This window comes from Physella acuta, unplaced genomic scaffold (assembly GCF_028476545.2).
Source record: "Physella acuta isolate Inbredline_101_S28 unplaced genomic scaffold, ASM2847654v3 ptg000438l, whole genome shotgun sequence".
Lineage (NCBI taxonomy): Eukaryota > Metazoa > Mollusca > Gastropoda > Physidae > Physella > Physella acuta.
The window spans coordinates 373,317-399,024 of NW_026731957.1; the positions used below are offsets into that span (position 1 = coordinate 373,317).

Consider the following 25,708-nt stretch of genomic DNA (forward strand, 5'->3'; position numbering starts at 1 on the left):
TTCTTCGGCAATATTGTTCTAAATTATGGCAGGAATCGATTGGTACATGTTTTAAGTCGCTAAGTGGTCTGGTTGCCGAGATATGGGCCAAAAACTGCTTTTTTTGCGAGGTTTTTTGGCTTTTCCGGGAAATCCATGAAAGAAACCCGGATGTTTTATGGCCTATGTTCATCCTCGTAACTTGCTTAACATAATTGCTTTTGGAACTAGTCATCGATATTGCTTCGTTGAGGAGGAGATACGACTTAAAGCTGCGGACACACATCCATCCATCCATCCATCCATTCATTCATACATTCATACATCCAGAAATGACGGGCTAATAAACGCAGAATGGAAATTGCGCTAAAAAAAATGAATAAATGAATCACTGAATAAGTGAATAAACGAATTAATGAATTAATAAATTAATGAATTAGTGAATTAGTGAATTAGTGAATTAATGAATTAATGAATTAATGAATTAATGAATTAATGAATTAATGAATTAATGAATTAATGAATTAATAAATTAATGAATTAATGAATTAATGAATTAATGAATTAATGAATGAATGAATGAATGAATGAATGAATGAATGAATGAATGAATGAATGAATGGATGGATGGATGAATGGATGAATGAATGAATGAATGAATGAATGAATGAATGAATGAATGAATGAATGAATGAATGAATGAATGAATGAATGAATGAATGAATGAATGAATGAATGAATGAATGAATGAATGAATGAATGAATGAATGAATGAATGAATGAATGAATGAATGAATGAATGAATGAATGAATGAATGAATGAATGAATGAATGAATGAATGAATGAATGAATGAATGAATGAATGAATGAATGAATGAATGAATGAATGAATGAATGAATGAATGAATGAATGAATGAATGAATGAATGAATGAATGAATGAATGAATGAATGAATGAATGAATGAATGAATGAATGAATGAATGAATGAATGAATGAATGAATGAATGAATGAATGAATGAATGAATGAATGAATGAATGAATGAATGAATGAATGAATGAATGAATGAATGAATGAATGAATGAATGAATGAATGAATGAATGAATGAATGAATGAATGAATGAATGAATGAATGAATGAATGAATGAATGAATGAATGAATGAATGAATGAATGAATGAATGAATGAATGAATTAATGAATTAATGAATTAATGAATTAATGAATTAATGAATTAATGAATTAATGAATTAATGAATTAATGAATTAATGAATTAAGGAATTAATGAATTAATGAATTAATGAATGAACGAAGAACGAAGAACGAATGAATGCATAAATTCATACATTGATATCATAAATATATATATATATATATATATATATATATATATATATATATATATATATATATATATATATATATATATATATATATATATATATATAAATAAATAAATATATATATATATATATATATATATATATATATATATATATATATATATATATATATATATATATATATATATATTTTTCTATAAATGTAAATGTCAAAATAGATCAATAATTACTTTAGTATAAACTAAAGTAGCTTTATTCTATTCGTTGCTACAAAAATAGATTGTCTACAATCAGAATTGAATAAATTGTCATTATAAATGCTAAAATATTTTAGCATAATGAAAGTTTTTAAAATCAGAGTTGGTATAAAGTCACGCTTTTCAATCATACAGAAAAATTTAATCTACAATGTGGAACATTTTTAATAATAGCATACATGTAACTAAAACATTGGTCTTGCAGTTCAGCTTATTATTTTTTAATTTGATACTGTTTTTTTGTGTTCTTTAAAGATCATTTTTTAACATAATGATAATGTATAAGCTAAGTAACTGTATTGATCACACACCTCTTTACTGGTAATTGCAAAAACAATATTTACAGTTTTACCTGTTCCAAAAGCTATGATTCTGGCGGCTGGTACTTTGGTACTTCATTACACTTTTTTCCAAATGTACTTAATAGATATGTTCGGGGTGGGCTGGGGGCAGGGGTTCAAATTTTTTTCACCATTGTCTGGTCATTTTAGGTCAATTATCCTACCCAGCGTATACCTAGTTGTGGCATTTATGTCGCTATACACAATTAAGGCCTGTCGAGTTTTAGGTATTAAGATGTGGTGGACCAACTCAGATTGAACATAGGGTCACTTTTTAATTGATTGTTCTAAGCATACATATACAATTATACATACATACTAATTCAGAAATATATTTAAATAAATAGCAGTGGTATTATGACAGTAAAATATTTTTAAAGAGGGGTCCATGGGGGGTGCGGGTGTTGTAACCCCCTCTAACACCCCCACCCCTACCTAAGACATTGTTTCTGATATATAGATGAAATTTCACATTTAAGTAAAAGAAGTAATTCCCTATTTTTTGTCAAATTTTGAGTAATTCCCGGTGACCAAAAAATGTAGGCTACCTTATGCTGTTTCCGATTTCTCAAAATGAATTTCTAAAGTACTTATGTACCGCACTATTATACACGCATTGCTTACTGTTCACTTGGTACTGTTATATTTTAAAAAGCTTAAGATTATTTTATTTTGTTTTGATATAGGCTAATAAGCAAGGATTGATAAAGTATAATGTTGAATATACGTTTCTGTTGCGTTTCTGCTTATGTTTGCGTTTATGTCTGCTATAATTTTTGCGTCTGTTTTGGCGTTTGTGTTTATATTTTCACAAACGTTCATTCATTCATAAAGACCTATAATTGTACATTCCTAAACACCGGGGTGCGCAGGGTATGTAATGCTTAATTAGCGCACAAGTCACGGCAGTTTACAAATAACTTTTACCCCAAATGCTAGTGTAGGGCCTGGTCTGTACGGTTAAAATATATATGTATATATATATATATATATATATATATATATATATATATATAGAGAGAGAGAGAGAGAGAGAGAGAGAGAGAGAGAGAGAGAGAGAGAGAGAGAGAGAGAGAGAGAGAGAGAGAAAGAGAGAGAGCGAGTTTTAACTTAAACCTGTAAGGTTTATCCAGCAACCACTTACCCCTTCTTCACTGTAACTATTTACCGAAGCAACTTCAATGTACTCGCTTTCCTTATATGGCCTTACCTGAAACAAAACAGCACAAATGTTCATATCAAAATGTTTCATATATATATATATATATATATATATATATAAAGCAATGTATGTATTTCTTTCTTTTATGAATTATTCTACCTTTAACCCAAGTTTTTGAGAATATTCCCGACGAGGTTTCTGCGAAAAAAAATTCAAATTCGCAGGGGTGGCGCCCCAGAAGGACGCGATTTGATTCTTCTCTCTGTACGGTATATTAAACATAAAAGTCGGATGCGGTTTGATACCATTAATCCCATTGCTCTGGGGAGTTGATGAGAATACTCCTGAGAATGTTTCCGCGGGGAAAATTTTCATATTCGCAGGGGCAGCCCCAAGTTGGGTGGCATTAGGCGCCACAGCTTTTCCTTGAGCGCATAAACAGTGCGATAAACTGTGGATATTATGGGTCGTTAAAATCGTTTACTAAATTGAATCAGGCGCCCCTATATGATAGTATTTGGCGCCCTGGGTTAGCATGTGAACACCATGGCACCTACGTTTGTTTTAAAAACCCATGGGCCACACGTGGCGCCCCTGTGGAAGTGTAATCGGAGGCTCCTTAAAGCGCCCATCTACGTCCTTGACATCTGGGTCGTCTCTGTTCTACCATAATATTACGGTTAGTGATTAGCGTACGCTCATTTCACACAAGGCATCCATGCGGAAATGTAGGTAAACCCGCGCCCCATAAATATGATTCAAGTGCAGGCATTGTTTACAATAAATAACTCACTCAAGAAAAAAAGGTCATATGAAGAATTAGGATTTGTAACGTATTGATCAAACCCTTTGCATACATTTCGTAAGACTTTCTTATAATCCCGCCGTAACGCGCGGCGACGGGCATGCTAGTTTTTAATATACATCTAACACTTACCATCTTTAAACTTTTTCTATATGCGATGATGATGCTGACGATAACTATCATCATGGAGATGAAAAGTAAGAGGACCAGGTAGATGGTCAGTAAGGGTGTGGCCAATGATGAGCTCGGCAGTAGCGACTTGAGGATGCCCATGTAGACTGAGAGAGACAGCAGGACAGTAATACCTGCAGGTGTAGACACAGAATACATTACTCATATATATATATATATATATATATATATATATATATATATATATATATATATATATATATATATATATATATATATATATATATATGGCACCCCGTCAAAAGAGCGCACGACAAAAGAGCGCCGACATAAGAGCGCAGACAAAAGAGCGCCGACATAAGAGCGCCGACATAAGAGCGCACTAATTTCCCGACAAAAGAGCGCCGACATAAGAGCGCAAACTAAAACTTGAAAAACCAGATTTAATAAATAGGAACATGAAAATTAACTCAGATCAGATGGCATCGTTTGACGTTGAATCTTTATTGTTTCATTAAAAAACCAATTGTTCAGTTTCTTTAACTAAAAAACTGGTATAATCAACGTGAAGTCCAATTATTCAAAACGCAATCTAATAACACATACAAAGATTTTAAATGTTAGGCTCAAGTGAGAATATAAACTGAAATGAAATGTAACAAAATGAAAATAAGTTTAAATCAATAAAACGTTTCTTTATAGTTGCATTTATATTGCTGTGTTGTGGGCTATACCTCGCAAGTAGTCCATCATTGAATCATTAGCATAGGTTGAAGCAATCCCCTGCAATCTTTGGTTCAGCTGAACATATTTGTTCTTTGAAGCTTCTGGTTGATTAACTCCAGCTAGATGACGTTCCAGTTTGATTTCGATGTGATCTTTGACGTATGCCGACAAATGAGGTGCTACTTCCATCGAGAATTCCTTCTCTGGCTTGTATAATCTGCGTTGGTTTTTCCCTTCCACTGCCCGTTTTCATATAGCCGAAACAACTTAGCCGGATCAGGAGCGTGATTGTGTTTCGATGATGATATAACAACATTGTTCAGCATTTTTATCCGTCCTCGGTAGCCATCTTTCTTGCAGCATCTAAATGTCGTACTTCCATCAGCATTTGCTCTGTCCTGTCTATATCTGTAGCCTTCGACTAATATAATAACCTTCCCTTTCTGTGCTTCGATCTTCTCCATGTTACTTGGGTTAGAAATATTTTCAAACTGCATTCATAACATATTAACCATTATTTATATAAATAAACACATCGTTTTATCGTACCGCCGATTGTTTAATTAAAACAAGTGTTAACCATGTCATAAAGTTTAGCATACAACATGTGTTATTTTAATTGGCTGCGCTCTTATGTCGGCGCTCTTTTGTCTGCGCTCTTTTGTTGGCGCTCTTATGTCGGCGCTCTTTTGTCTGCGCTCTTATGTCGGCGCTCTTATGTCGGCGCTCTTTTGTCTGCGCTCTTATGTCGGCGCTCTTTTGTCGTGCGCTCTTTTGACGGGTCACCTATATATATATATATATATATATATATATATATATATATATATATATATATATATATATATATATGGTATCATTTGTCCTGATATATTTTGTCCTGGTATCTTTTGTCCGTGAGATCATTTGTCCTTGAGATCATTTGTCCGTGAGATATTTTGTCTGAGATATTTTGTCCTGAGATCATTTGTCATGGAACCATTTATATATATATATATATATATATATATATATATATATATATATATATATATATATATATATATATATATATATATTTATGCGCCTGTATATTAAGTCTCCTACACACAGATCTAGTAGTTGTAGGTTAATCTTGAACAAACAAGGACGATAATACCTTGGACTGAACGTGAAAAACAACTCACCGTAGCCTATTCTCTCCCCTGATTCTAGGGGAATGAAGAAAACGAACAGATTGAGGAAGGAAATGAGAACGACAGGAATGATGATGTTGCAGATGAGAGAGAGCGGTCTCCTTTTCATAACCAACTTTATCTGAAAGGAAAAATCACCAAAACTACATACTGCCAATTGATATTATATATATATATATATATATATATATATATATATATATATATATATATATATATATATATATATATATAAATATATATATATATGTAAATATGTGTGTTTGTTAATATATAATAATCTTGCGGGCACCATTCCAAATATGAACATTTTAATTTCAGTTATTTTGAATGAGACCTATCCTCATATTTGAAAATAAACTTTTAATAATTGTTTTGAGTATTGTAAGTAAATATAAATTTTAGGGGTTCGTCGATGATAGAGATCTGAGATCCCACTTCTGACACCTCAAATGGAAGGGGAAGAACCAAGAAGTGATTTTATTCACTCATCCATGAACCTTCGTTATTACAAAGGGGTCTACTAGACCTGAGCAAAATTAATTACACATCTAAACAACACCAATATTAAACTAAAAAGGTAACTTGTTCAATACATTATTTACATTCATGAGACATCCGAAGATTTATAAATGTTCAATAACAATAAAACAGCACATATGAGAAATGTCCGCCAGCGCTTGGGCTTACAATGTGCCGGGACAGGCCATTAAAAAGCAAGGCGGCGAACTGACCATCGTGGTCAAACCTGACCGTCCACATTGCTGATTAAATTCACACCTCATGAGATGCACAGCTGGAGTCCGGGGATTATGTTAATCAACGTGATCTAAAGCCCATAAATTACCTATTGACATCACGGGAAGAACCGAGCGCCATCACGTAAGAATGGTTGGGGGAACTTTACCCAGATCCAGCTACGACCAAACACAATAAAAATACAACTACCAAAAAAAAAAAAAACAAGCAAAATGTGACCACCAATAAAATAACCAACCAATATGCTTACTTAAGAATCGCCAATAGATTACCAGCCAACATATGGTTCACGAGGCAAATATAGAAGAGTTCGCATGTTTCTTTGACCTCAGCATATTATATTGGGATAGTGTGGTCAGCTCTATGTACAGTTACTTTTACTGTTCCTAACGTGGTTCAGGAACCCGCCAGAGCTGATTGGACTCGATGACATCTAACGGACTCAAGCCCAAGACTCGAGACTTCTACGTTAGTAGTTGTACACTCTATCACCGACTATGCTATCACGTAGTGTACATAACAGACTTTTTATTGTTTTAGAATAACTGTTTGCAGCCAATCGTTTTGGTTTACAGTGTCTAACTCACATTGATAGCCGACATGTTTGCGGCTCCTGTGTTGAGTATTGATGTCTCCAAGCTTGAGTCTACCAAATCCCACTCCCCATTCTCCGTAAAGAAATCTTGTGACACTTTGCTAGGATACGCCACGAACTCCATCTCCACCGCTGAGAGCGTCATGGCTATAAACTGATAGGAGAAACGAAATATTATTAACTCTAAGCCAGTTGTAGTTTGAAACAAAGGGTGATAGATATCAAGCAGTTACAATGGTCTAAAAAAAGTTCATAAAATTTTTCGAGTGATCAAGTTTCAAAGCTATTAAAGCTATACAGTGGTACCTCGAAATACGAGTTTAATTCTCTCCGTAATATTTCTCGTATCTCAAAGCATTCTTTTTTCCATTGCAATCATATAAAATGCATTGATCCGTTCCAGCCCCCTAATGCTATTCAAGTTATTTGTGTTACGTGTTTTTAATAAGAGTTAAACTTACGGAAGCTGCTGGCGGAGGTATAGGGTTGAAGAGATGTGGACGAGTGTTTGTTCGAACAATTGCTTACTACACTGTTAAAATGCTCAATCTTTCTGTCACTCTAATTCACTTACCCGTTACACTCTTAATATTACACTTTATCCTTAAAATTTTCCCTTTCAGAATCTAATATATAAAGCTCAGTTCTGTAACGTGTGGCAAAAAAAAAAGTTTGTCGTTGACAGTTCTACGGATTTAAGTGTTAGATTTTTTATCGTGCTCAAAGTCTAAATTTACGAGTCAAAAAATTACCATTGAAAGTCTTTAAAAACAATTTTCATTCTATTTACTTAGAAGAATAATTTTCAATTATGAACACGACATAAAATGTTTAAAAAGTGTATCGACGTTTATAAAATTTCTAAAATTGTGTCGGAAATGTATTGACTGCAAAGTTACTTCCCTTTAAAGAAAAATAAATCCTTAAGAAGAGAGAATTAACATTTTATTACTTTGTTTTTGGTGTTAAGAAAAAAAAAATAATTACACAATTAGCGGGGATTGATTAAGTGCAATGTCGTTAGGTATTTTTAACACTGCCTTTTATTTATTCTATACACTGAACATACTGTTCAATAATTATTATTTTTTTTTTAAAATCAATAACATTTAATAAGCCAGGTCCTACAAATCCTATATGTTTATTTCTTTCCATTTACGGATAAGCTTGGAGTATTATCATTTTTGTTCACTAAATTGAAACAGGCGCGTCCGCCGGCGCCCCTGCACGGTTTGATTTGGCACCCTGGGCTATCATGTGAGCGCTATGCTGCATAATTTTGTTTTAAACAGTGCGATAGACTATGGATAAGAAAGGTTACTATAGTCTTTAAGTGAATCAAATCCGGGCGTCCTCCGGCACCCCGACAGGGTGCTATTTGGCGCCCCGGGCCTTCCGGTGTACGCTATGGTATCTACGTTCGCGTGAGTTCAAAAGACTATAAATAAGTTATGCACTATAGGCGTTTACTAAGTTCAATCAGGCGGTGACGTCATGGTGCGTCCTCTGGCGCCCAGACAGGGTGCTTTTTGGGGTCCCGGGCCTCCCGTGTTCGGTTTCGCGCCTACGTTCATTAAAGTGAGTGCAAAAGACTATGAATAAGTTGGGGTACTATAGTCGTTTATTAAGTTGAAGTAGGCGATTCAGCCCCGTGAGCACTTTGCGTTTATATTCGCGTTAGTGTTTTCTTTGTGTTTAGGTTGGGTTTGCGTTAGTGGTTGCGTTTTGATTTGGTTGGTTTTTGTTCTTTCTTTTTTCGTTTTCGTTTGTGTTTTATTTTCATTGGGTTTGTGTTTGTATTTGTGTTTGAGGTTGGTTTTGCGTTTGGATTTGGTTTGTTTTCGTTTGTTTTTTCTTTTGTGTTTTTTTTCTTTGGGTTTGTGGTTGGTTTTGCGTTTGTATTTGGTTTGTTTTCGTTTGCTTTTTCGTTTGTTTTTTTCTTTGGGTTTGTGTTTGTGGTTGGTTTTGTGTTTGGATTTGGTTTGTTTTCGTTTGCTTTTTTCTTTGTGTTCGTATTGGTGTTTGTGGTTGTGGTTGGTTTGTTGTAAGTTTTTGTTTTCGTTTGTATTTGTAATTGTGTTAGCGTTATGTTTGCGTTTTGTTGTTTTGGTTTTGGTTGGTTGTGGTTTGGGTGTGCAATGCCGGGTTTATGATGATTACTAAACACACAGGTAATGGTCTTTAACAGAAAGGTTTTTCACAGAAGCCAGAGCAGGGCCTGGCCGGGACGGCTAGTGTTTTATAAATGAGTTAAACAAGTATATTTATATAGCTGCGACGCACAACCACAAGCAAAGTGAGCATGGTGTTTTTTTTTTACCATAAACTATGAAACCCGTGGAACCGTTTACTTGTATCACAAATTTTGCTCGTAACTCAAAGCAAAAAATAGCATTCTTGACTACTCATATCTCGAAAATCTCGTTTGTTGAGGTAACACTATATTTAAAAAAAAACGATATGTAACGCACCTGTACCACGCAGCTCTGACGGTCAAATGGGTAGTTAGATATGTCCAGCTGACATGACGTTGTCCACAGTGTGCCAGGAATCCAGGAGGCTTCTCCTGTGTTGTAGAGAAACACGGGCCTGGAGGAAAAGTTGTTTGTTTAATCTACTTGCCTAGTAGCGATATGTAGGAAATGAAGAGGTAACGAAAAAACACCTCATATGAATATTGGAAAAAAATCCCATGTATATACCGAAATCATCATATATACAGGATTCAGCATATGAATATAGAAAAACAGCACAGTTACAGCAATATAGGAAACAGTTCAAGGATACAGCTCATGAATAGAGAAAACATCAAAGGAAACTGGAAACAACACAAGAATACAATAAACAGCAAAGGAATTTAGAAAACAACACAGGAATACATGGAACATCACACTAGAGAAAAACATGTTTCCATGTCCTTACGCTACGTCGTCACCAAACGGGTCCCGGTCCCCTAACGTATTCATGATGACCACACGTGGTCTCCAGATGTCCTCTGGGACCGGATGTATCACTTCCTGTCCGCCATATTTGTCTTTGTCCCATTTTAGTATCTGGAAAGTATAATCAATGTTTCTTTTTTAATACCTAATCGTTAAACATGGTGAGGGGTGGAAGCAGGCGTTGTGACTGAAATAGCAATGTAAACAGAAAGTGTTATTTCAACGCCAAGGGTAGACAAAGGTACAGAATATAGTCCAAGTTAAGACAGAACAGACAGACCCGACGGGTTCCGAACCTACCACTCCTCACGGCACCGAATCGCCCTCGTCGGGTCTGTCTGTTCTGTCTTAACTTGGACTATATTCTGTACATTTGTCTACCCTTGGCGTTGAAATAACACTTTCTGTTTACATTGCTATTTTTACCTAATCGTTACAATGTTAGAATAATTTTGTAAGCAACTGTTTCAGCTACTTTTTTAGGAAAAAAAGTAATAGACTATAGGCCCCTAATTTTTTTTCTGAATTTTAAAGTTGTTGATTTACAGAAATGTAATTCAAGAAAGCTTTAACTCCATAATTTGTAAGTCTAAATGAAAGATAAAAAATCAAAATATGGGATTTAGCCTACTCTCATATTCTTTGTACAATGAAGAACAATTTGCATGGCAGCAGTTGTATGATTTTGGGAGTTATCTCTCCTTAAAGAGCTGCCGTGCATAATCTGCATGGGGATTCGAACTCGAAACTTTTCGGTTAAGCAACCATTAGCTTTACCGACTCGACCACGCCGACTCCTATACTATAGTCAAGTAGAGACAACTGATATATCCATGTTCATTTACTCACCTCATCTCTCCAAGCAAATGCCAGAAAACCGTTACACGTTAAGCTCTGTCTGACGTCATCCAGCTCTACAATAGACAGCAGCTGAAACGTCACCAATACTTGTATTGCGTTCGATTGATCGATCAGTGGTCTAAGGTTTGGGTTATATCGTGAGCTGTCTAGAACTTCGTTAAAAATAGCCAACCCGTTGGTGTATGTCTGGGCGTTAACCTTAACACTAGAACTTAGTATAAAAACACCTAAACATATTTTGAACACATTTTGATATATGTCCATTTTATAGAAATTAAGCATATAACATATAAATGTAGCTACATTCTGACTTATCGTATTGTAGACAATTTACAAAATACATTTAGTAACACGCGTTATATAGAATTAAACAAGGAAGAGTAAGCCTAAGTCAGCAGTGAATGTGCTATTTTTTCCTGCAAAGTGATCAGTTTCCAAGAAGGAAATCGTCATGTTTTTAGAGGGTCAGCTAAAAATGGAAACGTAATCAAAATTCGCTACCAGTATGCGGAAGTAGAGCCGGCTGTCACCATATTAGAACCTGGAAAAAGTACAAAAGTAAAACTTGGAGCAGAAGTAAGTCAGCTTTTGTGAAAAGTTTTGGTTTGCCAATTTTATTTTATTTTAAAAATACTGCATTCTGTAATATGTAAATGTTGTATAGCATAATGACATTAATATATAACATACATTTATATATTCACCAGTATATACATACTACTGTATGCATACACATTTTATATATATATATATATATATATATATATATATATATATATATATATATATATATATATATATGTGTATATATATATATATATATATATATATATGTGTGTGTGTGTGTGTGTCTGTTTGTGTGTATGTGTTCGTGCGTCCGTGTGTGTGTATGTGTAAACTTATACACACGAGTATTTAAATTGATAAAATTCCACGAATTGAGTTCTATATCAGGGTTTGACTATTGCGACGTTGTTTTTTTTATGAAGACGTTTAATTTTATTGCTTATGACATTACATATGTATGTCTTTCGGGCAACCTACATTAAAACCCTAATGAATACAAGCACAGTAAAGTGTCGTTAAATCTCGATTATTTTTTTTCTTTTGAATAGCCTTGCTCAAATGATCGTATTGGTGCTGTTCAATGATACCGGATTTTGAGGCATATGTTAATGGTATTAATATGACTAGGCTTTATATTGAGTGAATAACGCTCTTTTTCGGGGATTGTAAAAATGTCGACATTGGCTAGAGGTTGATATATATATATATATATATATATATATATATATATATATATATATATATATATATATATATATATATATATATATATATATATGTATGTATATATATATATATATATATATATATATATATATATATATATATATATATATATATATATATATATATATATATATATATATATATATATATATATATATATATATATATATATATAATATATACTAGCCTTACCGGCCAGGCCCTGAACTGGCATTTGAAATAAATCTATCTGTAGAAAACCGTCAATTGTGTTCTAATAAAACATCATATACTCTGCGTTCATATGGATTGGGAATATATACGGTTTAATATGTAAAGCGATAATACCGAACTTTCATTCAAGGATGACATCCCTTTTGAACAATCATGCTAGTACCCTCGTCCACAGCACTTTGTATGACCTAACAACATTACTTACACAGAATACCAGTCTAAACCTTCAATTGGTCTTTGCTGTTTGTACTTCCTTATTAACTTGACTTACAAAAATAAGTAGGGGAGACAAACAAATTTAACAGTTAGAGTTCAATATGGCTAGAGTTACCTCCCGTAAATATGAGGTTAGCGCTCGAACCTGATTTTCCATGAGGCAAGTGAAGTAGAGTACACCTCAGTAAACGAAGGGATAGCGAGATCAGCACTATTCCCAGCCGCCTTTGCTTTCCCTAACTTGACTCTGGTACCCATCAGAGCTGGATCGGCTCAGGAACATTGTGCAATTTGAAACCTGATCCGTAATAGAGACCTTCAGGGTTTCAAAGAGACAGAGATAGAATGTGAGAGGAAGACAGTGGGGGAGAGAAAGAAAGAGAACAAGAGAGATGGAAAGAATAAAATATGTGAAAAAGTCGACAGTAATCGCTGTAAACGAATTAATGATTATAATATTCAAACTTACACAACAAACATCTTTATATTTAAAATATATGCCTTAAACACAAATTAAAAAAAAAATTCAATAAAACTATTATTTCACACTCTGTATATAAGATAAGTATATAAGATTATATGACATTTAATTGACATTAAAAATTACACTATTTTAAAAATAGAAACAAAAGGTGTATAAATTAGTGTTGCTTTAAAAATATTATTTGTAATTAGGTGTTGCATATAATAAAAGTCTTTGTTATTTTTAAAATGGCATTGTTATTCAAATTTAAATTATATGCAATATCAGTTTTTTTCATAAAGATGATCTTGTATAAGACAAACTTGAACAATCTTATTTACCAAGGTAAACTTTAAATGTTAAGGAAAGAATAGTCAGCATAAATTCTGGTGTCCTTGACATATTGAAGATGTAATGTTTTTTCAGGACTGTAGTAAGAGCGTCATGAGTCAGAGAGATCTAGAAGATGATTTTTTTGTGATTCTTGTCAGCGATGTCGAACAAGAAGCCCAGAGTCACAGAGATCCAAACGATTAAAAACATCACGAACGAGATGGCGTCTATGTGTTTGCCTATCATCTTGTACTTGTTTCTACGAGGTGTCTCCCAATGTCCATCCTGATTGGATGATTTCTCCTCAGAACAATATGGTTGCGCGCCATCCCTGAATGACTTCACTTCGGGCATGTTTGTCATTGATTGCTTCCCTTCTGGTTTGACATGGGTTATGTTTCTTGACATGCTCGTTACTGGAGCAGCAGCACTTTGAAAGTTTTTGACTGTGCTGAAAGTTGATTTAAGTTTTTCTTGGACCTTGAGATGCATGTCGTTTTTCTAAAATAAAGATTTGGAAATTCGCAAGTGTATTTTACAAACTGTTTAAAAATAACAAAAAAAAAAACGATAGTTTTAAATTAAATGTGCATGTACAATACAGATTATATCGTAATTGTTTATATGTATCATTTGTTTTATGTATAATTTATTTTAATGTAATTAGTCTACATGCTAAATTTAAAAATAAAATAATAATTTTTAAAAAGTATATAATTAAAAAAAATAATTTTGAGTCGATGAGTTAATTATAAGTATATCACTAAAGCTTTACCGTTACAATTGATGAATTAACAAGTTACAACATTTTATCACATTTGATAAAATATTACCTCCTCTAAATTTTTGATGAAGATGATGGCGATGCTGTCGATAACGGTGAGCATGGAGATGATGAGGAGGATGAAGAGGTAGAGGGTCAGCTTTGGTGTGGTCAGTGAGGAGCTGGGCAGTAGAGAGCTGACGATGCTCATGTAGACAGACAGTGCTAGAAGTACTGTGATACCTGCAGGCAACAAAAACTCGTTATGTTCTCAAGACATTCATTCTGTGTAGTTTTATCCCACTGGAGTGTCTGCCTTATTTGGTCATTATTTTGCTTTTAATTATAAAATGGTCAAACAGGGCTATGTTATTGTGACTTTGGTAATTAGATTAGTAAAGAAACGTTTTTATTTACAAAATCTAAAATTTAAAAAAAATCTAAATAATTTCTTAACCCTTATTGGAGTCACTGGGACGCCACAGAGTAGTGTTACTAGGGCTAAGTGTCGCATGGTGTCACCCACCCCTCTCCATTCCTCACCACAGCTGGATGCATCCATCTAGGTGGCTCGCCTTGGTCAAGAATACTTGGCCGTTGAAATCCATCTAGGAACTCTTGCCGGTAAAGCCGTGTTAGCACCATTTGTTTGATTTTTGGAGTTCTCTCTCCTAGATGGGTTCCGTCCAGAGTTTCTTCCAGGCATCTATTCGGTGGGGGGAGGGTGCTTTTTCCAGGGTTTGAACTCGGGAGTTTTCGGTTTAGCAACAATGAGCTATACCAACACAACCACGCCGATCCCAATTCATAAAATACTGTTAGCACTTACCTAATACGTTTAAATATTGTGTGTTTTACTATAAATTAAACATTGCATTATGATGCTAGTACAGATATTGATCCAGTTAGGCAACTCACCGTAGCTAACTTTCTCTCCAGAATTTACGGGAATGAAGAAGACGAGCAGATTGAGGAATGAGAGAAACACGACAGGGAGGATAATGTTGATGAGGAGAAAGGTGGGTCTTCTCTTAACGAAAAACGTTATCTGAAAAACGTTTTGTAAAGACAATTGTAAAGTTAATAAACAGAAACCACTGCATTTAATCTCATAAATACAGATGGGAAATATTGTAAATACAAATGATTCAGCATTCTTCCAAAACCAAGTAGCAACTATCTATCAACGCAACTGTTCTAATTTACTTAGCAGTAAGGATAAGTCATTACTCATGTTGTGTTGCAATATTTGATTTCCTGTAATATGTCCAATGCCATTCTTTTTTCTATACACTATAAATCATTGTAATCATCAAAAGTGTATTTTGCAATTTTAAATAAAGTGGACGTAGTTGCCTCTAACACATCATCATTATTATTATTATTATCATCATCATCATCATCATCATCATCATCATCATCATCATCATCATCATCATCATCATCTTCATCATCATCATCATCATCATCATCATCATCATCATCATCATCATCATCATCATCATTATCATCATCATCATCATCATCATCATCATCATCATCATCATCATTATCGTAATCACTGCCTGACACCCCTGCTGGGGAGAGTGCCGCCAACCAAAGATCTCCAGAGTGAACTGTGCCATGTTCTCAACCTGACTCTCGGTGAAGCCCATCTTTGTAGTTTTAGTTCCAAGGTCCTGTCTCCAGGTGTTTTTGGTCAACTTCTTTTTCGCTATCCTTAAAGGGTTGCACCTCAATTTTTTGCCTGGTGATGTTGGTTGGCGGTATGTGCAGTGTGTCCTATCCAACACCATCTTCTTTCTTTATTTATTGTTCAGCTACAACTTGAGCTGCTGTTTGCCATAGTTTAATGCTGCTGATGATGTCGGGCCAGCGGATTCTGAGTATTCTGCTGACACAGCCGTTCATAAAGTTACTTTATCTAAAACCTGAATCAATCGAAGAGAGAGCATAACATTGGCTCAAATATGCATCAAAGGAAGTCAGGTGTCCATCAAAAAAAAAATGCAAGACAGTAAAAATCCGTTTAAAACCTGATGGTCCATAGGGCAAAAGGAGTAAATTTCTCCTGTTTCTGTGACGTCGGTAGGCCTATATAGAAGACACTACCGTAACAATATCTAAAATCTACATAAATGTACGACAAGTTTGTATCATAAACTAAAACCTACATCAACAGCGGACACGTTCCATGTCCCCGCGTCTATCTGTGAAACTGTAATGCTTGAGTCCAGATATTCCCACTGGCCGCTGGTCGTAAAAAAGTCTAAGGCAACTTTGTCATTATAGGCCCGGAACGTCATTTCTTTTTTTGTCAGCGTCATAGCTACAATCTGCAATAATATATAAATACATGTATTTAAATAGCATACAGGTCAAATATATTTGTTTATAAGGAATATCAAGTAGTCTAATATACTTATGATGTACACGTGTTCATTCTTGTTAAAAGCAACGATTAATTAAGCTACGTCACAATCTAAAATGTCCTAGGTGAGACAGTAAGATTTCCCCTTAACCCAAATGGAACTAGATCCTTGAAATCATATTTGTTTGGTCTTAAATATACCGATACAAACAATCCAACTTACATCCCACAAGTCATGAATGTTGAAAAAAAAACTAGTTTGTATTTTATCTATTTTGTTCAGGAAACAATTACCTTTACTGTGCAGCTCTGCTGGTCAAACGGGTAGTCCGTCAGGTCCAGTTTACAGGAAGTTGTCAACAGTGTCCCAGGTACCCAGGATACAGAACCATTGCTGTAGACGAACACGGGTCTGGGGGGGGGAGGGAAGATATACTTGGGTGGGTTGACGTATAGGAGAGCATTTTAAATGGAACATTTTTATATTTTAACATAAGAGTTTGAATGAATGAACACAAAATATTTTGAGATGATGGTTTACAGATTTTAAATTTTTTTTCTCAATGTTTTGTATTTCTAATGTAGGGCGTTTCTATAGGTGTTAACTACTTTACTAAGGGTTGACGAGGCCTCGCGGTACAGCGCTAGACTGCTTATCCAAGAGTTTCGAAATAGGGTTCAAATCAGTGGAACATCCACACAGTTCTGACGAGTACCTAACTCACGTTAGGAAAAAAAAGGCAGCTGTGCATTGTACTGACCACGCTATCTCCTCATATGCCGAGGTCTCTAAAGTAGATGAACTCTAATTCATCTGCCCCATGTGTCTTGAGCACGAACGGGAATTAATGATGATGATGATGATGATGATGATGATGATGATGATGATGATAATGATGATGATGAATATGATGATGAAGATGATGATGATGATGATAATGATGATGATGTTGATGATGACGATGTTGATAATGATGATGATAATGATGATGGCGATGATGATGAACTACTTAACTGATATTCTTCGCTCTCAAACCCGTTTTATATAGTCCAATTGGATACCAGCAAAAAAGTACTCACGCTATGTCGTCACCAAACGGGTCCCGGTCCCCTAACGTGTTCATGATGACCACACGTGGTCTCCAGATGTCCTCTGGGACCGGATGTATAAGGTCCTGTCCTCCATATTGGTCCTCGTCCCATTTTAGCATCTGAAAAATTATCGTTTTCGCTAGTGTTCTTTAATCTTTTTAAACACTTAAAAAACATGTAGTTATTATTTAATAAAAATTCAAATTATCGAATATTTGGAAGCATTACTTTATTATAAAAAATTCTAAATACATTACTATTTGATTTATTAGAATCATTTGTTTTGTTTTTAAAATAATCAATAACTCTTTGATCCAACACACACTCCATTAAGCGAATTTAGCGCTAATATTTGTTCACTAGGGGCGGTCACTAGTCTGTACCAGACCGAGGTTAAATGTTTACATCACGTGTCTATGAGTCAGCACTATTCTAAATAAATTAAGGTAAGGGATTTGCTGGGTTTATTTTCAATAATACATTTCATAAACCATGACACAAGAATTTTAATAACTTTCACTATTTGTTATAATCAATACAGTCTCCTTAAAGTTCTTTTATGAAGTCATATTTTGTGTAAAGACTTTTAAGTTTAAAAAAGTGAAATTGTAGTGTGCAAGTTCCCTAACAAATACAGAATCGATTTGTTCATTTAGCTCAAGTATTGGGCTTTGTTACTGTAATTGGTTGCCTTTATAAATTATAATATTATGCAACAAATCTTTAACACAATACTGATGAAAACAGAGCACTGTTTTCATGTTAAAGACAATAACAGCTGTTTTCGCTTTGACTGATTGTTATTTCGACGTGTCTTTTGAAATTGTAAATGAAAAAATGGAAAACAAGAGCGAACTAAATTCACCAATTTTAACACGCACTTTTCCGAACTCCAAAACCAAGGGCTAAGAATTGACCATAAAATTCTCATCAGAACAGTACCTATCTAGGAAATCTCTTCTCTTTATACACCTACAAGGTAACTCGCTTTTTTTAAAATGATTTTTGTTGCGTGTTAAAAGAAAGCCAATGTATTAAAATACCTAGTATTTTAGTACGACCATATTCGCAATAACTGATTTTTCGTGTTATGCATGTTTTTTGAGTATCTTAATGTTTTTATATATTATGTTCTTTTTTTTTAAATAATGTGTATCTGAGAGTAGGAAGGCAACTCACCTCATCTACCCAGACTAATCCCAAAAAACCGTTACATACAAAACTCTGCTGGACGTCATCTAACTCAACCACAGACACCAGCTGAAACGTCACATCAACAGACATCGTTTTAGTTTGGTTCCAGAGCGGCTTGACCTTTGTGTTATACCTGGCACTGTTCAGCACGTCGTTAAAAATATCCATGGTCTCATTGTAAGTCTGGCACTCAACGTGTGTACAGAAACCAAAAACTAATAAGCTTAAACCACATTTTAAAATTTTACTGTAAATATCCATGTTAAGACTACGGATGAGTATATATGTCTTCCAAGTTTACAACAAGATCACTCTCAAGACTAGCATAAACGACACTAACGTGCATTGTTCTATAGTTTACACTTTTTATACCTCTAGTCTAAATTTAGAAACAGTATTCAAATTGTAATCTTCAAACGCTATGATTGGTCTGAGTACATCAATATGTTTATTTTAAATCATTGGCGTTGCCATGAGAACAACTAGAGTAAACTGGGCAGGAAATTCAGTGCTGCTATATTTTAATTTTTTTTTTCATAAAAAACGTTTTAATAACAAGCTTTTATGTACTAATGCACTAAAAAGTAGAAAATAAATTATAGACTACTGTTTAAATAACTATAAAGAAAAGCGTGGGCCACTTTAGTATCCAATGGATACCTTCACTATTGTTTAGGAAGAGACCCACGCTTTTCTTTATAGTTATTTAAATAGTAGTGATTTATGTACTTTAAACATTAATAAATTAATAAGTCATAATAAAAAATACTTGTCAGTTGCAGTTATTCTTGAAGAGGTAGATGTATGTTTAAGTTTTATTTTTAATTTATTTAAAAAAAAATATTATCCTGGCTGCTAGAAAAGTAATGAAATATTAACTTGCATATTTGATGATCAGATGAGTAGATGAAGTAGTGTTCACCTGTTTTTGCGTCAACACTATGCCAATCCATCTTCGCCTTTCTTAACGTGATATATCGCCTGCATTATAGCTTGGTGGTTTTGATTTAGCAGTCTTGAACAGTTGGTGTATTAAGGACGTGTGTGGCGCCTTACTGGAGCTCAGCTCAAGATGTTCCCACCCCGGTTAATGAATACTACACATACATAAGAGACTTTGTGTCTGAGATATTTTGTCTAATGTATTTAGTCTGAGAACTTGTCCATATCTTTTGTCCTGAATTATTTAGTCTGATATATTTGGTCAGATATATTTTGTCTGAGATATGTTGTATGAGGTATTTTGTATTAATATATTTTGTCTGAGATAATTTGTCCTTAGATATTTTGCCATGCAAATATTTATGTAATGGTGAAATCCGATAATAAAATCTCTTCCAAGTCAACATTTGGACTCAACGATTATCTTGATACCACGTGACGGATGTACCGAGTTAGAACACGTGCACTGTGTACTAAGCAAACATGCACCTAGCTGTTGTAAATATTTGCAATGGTATAGTATAATTAGAGCAGATCGAGCCAGTATGAGTGAAGCCAGCCGTACAATTCATTACCACACCACTTTACTCCCATTATATAAATGTATCGTTATAGTTGTGGTCCGAGCTTTCATTATTCACTCCCATATTTAAAATGTCCTAAGTCAGAATGGGACGGCTTGGCTTAGCGGAAGGGCGCTAGACTCGAGTTTGAATGCGGGTTCACTTCAGTATAGGTCCTTGAGTTTACCCAGCTCTAATGGGTACCTAACTTACGTTATGGAAAATTAGGGCGGGTGGGCATAGTGCTTACCACACTATTCCTCATACGCTAAGGTCACTGACACTCAGTATGCGTCCCTGAGTCCACCCAGCTATAATGGGTACGTAACTTACGTTAGGGAAAATTAAGGCGGCTAGGCATAGTGCTGACTACACTATTCCTCATACGCCAAGGTCACTGAAACAGATGAACTCTACTTCATCGGCAATATATGTCTTGGGCACGAACGGGAAAAGATGATGATGATGAAATCAGAATTAATAAGACAAACATAGTCATCAAAGCTACATTTTATAGTTGCTTCAACACATTTTGACATGTGTTATAGAATACTTCTTTGTTTAGCACACCAAGGTGAGTATCAAGATAGAACTTAATAAACATTTACAAATGCCGTAATGAGAATAACGCCAACGAAATCATATACACCGGTGTCGACCTAAACATTGTACATGATTAAGCACCTTTAGAGGTGTGCCTACAAATCAGTGAACTACCATTTATAAACATGGCTGCCAACGAGATTTTTATCAGGGGAAATTATTCTTAAATCAATTGCATTATTTTTTTTAAATCTGAAAGCTTCACAAATACATCGATGCGTTTACAAAGTCCACATTTAATTGAAGTCTAATAGAATGCACTTGTAAAGCTATCGAGACAGTATTTAATTACCATAAAAATCGTGTGTTTTGTGAATAAAACGATGTAATTATAAAACATGATTTTGCGTTTTTTTATAATTTAAAATCATTTAGCGTGTCGAAAAGTATTCATATTTTTTGGAAACTAACTAAATGAAATGTGAAAACAAAATTCAAATCTAAAAACCATTTATGATTAATGGAATTCCTTTTAATACAAGTAATGATCTCCAAATGTCTAAGAGATTTTGTAAACAATAAAAATAATAATACATGATTAAACATAGCTCTTTGTTCTGTACAAAAAAAAATTAATTAAAAACGGAATTAATTATTAATAATAAAGGCATACTTATTATAGCATTGATGCCGTTCTAAATTTAAAATCCTTTATTTATAATATTTAAAGCATGATAATAAAACGTGATTTTAAAGCACTATTTTTTCAATTGTTATGGTCAACCATAATTTAAGCAAAGATTGTCTGTTTTACCATGTGAGACATTAAACATAAAACAATAAACATTCGTATAAATTGAGCAAAATAAGTGAAGCAACTGGCATACAATTGTAAAGAGAGTTACTGTTTATATCACCTATATTTGAGTCTCAAATCACATGCAGATAATTTGTTTGCTTATGGATATTGTTTACTGATCGGGCAATAGCTAGGAATGTTTATATTTATAAGACTGTCGTTTAAAAAAATGAAGGTTCTAAAATTGTAAGCCTATTACTTATTTTAGGCCATTTTTTTTATTTGAATATAAATGAACTGTATTATCATTTATATCCAATTTATAATTGATGAACTTCCATTGTTTTTAACAGAAATGTTGAGGGAAACGACGTGAGTCTCAAAATTCTAGACGAACATTTTTTGTTGCTTTAAAGCGAGATTTTTTGTCACTTCTACAGGACAATCTTTAGCCGGACGCCAAGAGTCACACAGATTTCCACTTTGATATTTTTGTGACTCTAGACAGCGATGTCGAACAAGAAGCCCAGAGTCACAGAGATCCAGATAACAAAAAACACAACGAACGAGATAGCGTCTATGTGTTTGCCTATCATCTTGTACTTGTTCCTGCGAGGTGTTTCTCGACTATCATCCTGATTGGATGATTTCTCCGTGGAAGAATATGGCGGTGCCTCTTCGCTGAATGACGTTGCTTCCTTGACGTTTGCCAAGGATTGTTTCCCTTGTTGCATGACATGGATTATGTTCCTTGACATCTTTGTTGCTGGAGTAACTGCCCTTTGAAGGTTTTTGACTTTGCTAAAAACTGATTGAAAATGTTCTTGTGCCTTGAGATGAACGACCTCTTTCTGAAATGTCAATTGTGCAAAAATGTCTTTCAATGTGTTTTATGCAATTTAGTAAATGTTATCTGCACACTAGATTATTTTTTAAAATATAATTATTAGTTTAAAAACAGGACAAAAGAATAAACGAAAAAAAAAATTAAACAAAAAAAAAAAACTTTAAGCATGTTACTGGCAAAAACAAAACAAAAAAGAGCATGAAACAGAAAAGAAAACAAAAAATTGTAAACACAATGTAAATTTGTATGAAATAATTATTTTACTATAGAAGTATCGAAAACCTTTACTGTTATGAATTATGACCCCACATCTTTCTACAGTAAAAATCTACTTAAAAGCTTTTTTAAGATAATTTATTTACCTCCTCCAAATTGTGAAGAAAGACGATGATGATGCTATCGATAACAGTGAGCATGGAGATGATGAGGAGGATGAAGAGGTAGAGGGTCAGCTTTGGTGTGGTCAGTGAGGAGCTGGGCAGTAGAGAACTGACGATGCTCATGTAGACAGACAGTGCCAGAAGCACTGTGATGCCTGCAAGTCAAAAAAAAAAGACAACAAAGGACACATTAAGTGCTCATGGCATTAGTCCAGTTTAGTATTTTTAAGGTTCATGTCTGCCATGTTCAGTCATTGTTTTGCTTGTTTTATACACAGACTCAAAAAATATAAATATTGAAAACGTTTAAATATTTTGAGATTTCTTATACCAGCATCTTCTCTGATTCGTGTCCAAGACACATGGGGCAGATAAAGTAGAGTTCATTTTTTTCAATGACCACAACTTACAGAAGGATAGTTTGTTCAGCACTATGTCCAGCCGGCTTTGTTTCATTGACCGCGATGCTATTAAAGAGAAGTATCAACTCACCATAACCGATTTTCTCTCCAGACTCCACAGGAATGACGAAGACAAGCAGATTGAGGAAAGAGAGAAACACGACAGGGAGGATAATGTTGATCAGGAGAAAGGTGGGTCTCCTCTTCATGTTAAACGTTATCTGAAAAAGTGTTATAAAGACAGTTGTAACGTTAAAGAGAAATGATATATCTCTCTTCAAGAACTTAAAATATTTTTTTAATTAATAAATCACTCATCATCCTTACGTAACCAAAAAGTGGTCAAATATCAATGTAATAGTCTCACTAACTGATACACACACGACTGAATAATAATAACATTATTGTCATCAATGACATCTATCTCCTTTTTTTTCTCTCTTGGAATTTAGATAAGATTTTAAATATAACATGTGTTCAACTAGTTTCCTACCCAATAATTAATTAACATTACAATGTAAACACACTTGTATTTTATTCCACAACAGATACTATAAAATTCTGAGCCAAGTTGTTTTTGTTATCATCAGCGTCTATACTAATCAATTGGTGTGCACTAAAACCTACATCAATCGAGAACAAATAGGTAACAGTACCTAAAGCTTTCATCAGTTACACACAGTTACGTAACATTATATAAAGCCTACATCACCCAAAGCATACATAGCTACACATATCTAAAACCTATATCAACTGAGCACAGGTGGGTACAATTATGTAAAGCCTACATTAACCTACATTAACTCAGTATGTAACATTGTCTAAAACCTACATTGACTCAGCATTTAATATTATCTAAAACCTACATTAACTGAGCACAGAACTGTAACATTTTCTAAATCCTACTTTAGCTCAGCAAAGAGCCTAACCTTCACATAAAGCCTACATAGCCACAGATAACATTACCAAAAACCAACATCAATTAAAGACAGGTGCGATACATGAAAATTAAAATTACCTACAACTTACTTCAATGGAGGATATATTCCATGTCCCCGTGTTAATAAACGATGTCGTAAGACTAGAGTCCAGGTACTCCCACTCGCCATTGGTCGTGAAAAAGTCCAGGAGAGACTTGTTTGTCGAGGCAACAAACGTCATTTCTTTTGTCGTGAGAGTCATAGCTACAATCTACCCGAAGAAATTAACCACATTTTAAAAATCACTTCATACTCCTCTGGTCAGTTATCTTTAATCCATTAGGAAAAATAAATTGCTTTTGTTTTGTAGCTATGTAATATTTTTATTTAGTTTTGTTTGTTAAATAAAATGGCATCGCATGTTGCGTCGCAGAGTTAAGATATTCTTATTTAAACAAACACTACTAAACAAGGGTTTTTTAAATGGCCATATAGATAGATCTCTATATGAAGAATCCAGCATTTTAGATACAATGCCATAAAAAAAATGGTGATGAGAAAAATAACAGATTGCTGAAAGAGAATGACTTTTCGGTAAACAGTTACCTGGACAGTACAATTCTGATAATCAAACGGGTAGTCCGTCAGGTCCAGTTTACAGGAAGTTGTCAACAGTGTCCCAGGTACCCAGGATACTGTACCATTGCTGTAGACAAACACGGGTCTGGAGGGGAGGGGGAAGGTTTTAACATAACCACACAGTTGATGGAGAGAAAATTATTTTAACTTTCAATTAGTTTTAACATAAATACGGATGAAAGAAAAAAAATAAACGTTTTCCCTCAAAACAGCTTCAAGTTAAGATTTTTGCCATTTTGAAGACATTTGTTAAGTTGGTTAACGTAAAATATAGTAAGTTAACCGTTTCCAACTTGTCGATTCGTGGGGCAAGTTGAGTAGAGTGCACTGGTTTCTTTGATCACGGTTTATAGCAGTTACTCTATGGTCAGAAATTTACCCCGTCGTCTTTACTAACCCTTGGCCTTATGTTAAACGTGGATGGACTCAGGTTAGTAGACGTAGCACGCCGAGCCTCCCTGTACCCTCCTATACAACCAAACAACAGCCGATATACAGGGACATTCATTGCCGCATTAATGGTGATGGATACGGCATACCCGGAGAATGAGAGGGGACATCATAGCGAGGAAAATATTAGACTGGAATCACCAAGGGAAGAGGAAAGTAGTCAGACCAGGGCAATATTGTAAGAGGACTGTAGAAGAGGCAATGGC

General features: G+C 34.4%; 1 protein-coding gene across 1 annotated transcript; it reads right to left on the reverse strand.

The window, feature by feature from the left end:
• Positions 1 to 22,300: 22,300 nt before the first annotated feature.
• On the reverse strand, positions 22,301 to 25,091 carry LOC131943004 (acetylcholine receptor subunit beta-type acr-3-like). Its single transcript, XM_059303009.1, has 5 exons — positions 25,020 to 25,091; positions 24,523 to 24,684; positions 23,585 to 23,714; positions 23,075 to 23,247; positions 22,301 to 22,716 (listed from the first exon to the last, which is right to left on the reverse strand). Exons 2-5 carry the CDS (start codon positions 24,673 to 24,675, stop codon positions 22,366 to 22,368), a joined length of 807 nt encoding a protein of 268 aa, XP_059158992.1. The 5' UTR covers positions 24,676 to 24,684; positions 25,020 to 25,091; the 3' UTR covers positions 22,301 to 22,365.
• Between the last annotated feature and the right edge of the window lie 617 nt (positions 25,092 to 25,708).

Bases quoted from the DNA above. Each gene is read 5' to 3' on its own strand.
- LOC131943004 (XM_059303009.1), bottom strand. From the start codon at position 24,675: ATGACTCTCACGACAAAAGAAATGACGTTTGTTGCCTCGACAAACAAG. The intron at 23,715-24,522 runs GTAAGTTGTAGG...ACACTTTTTCAG, and splicing joins GGAATATATCCTCCATTGAA to ATAACGTTTAACATGAAGAG. The intron at 23,248-23,584 runs GTGAGTTGATAC...TTTGACTTGCAG, and splicing joins TGGAGAGAAAATCGGTTATG to GCATCACAGTGCTTCTGGCA.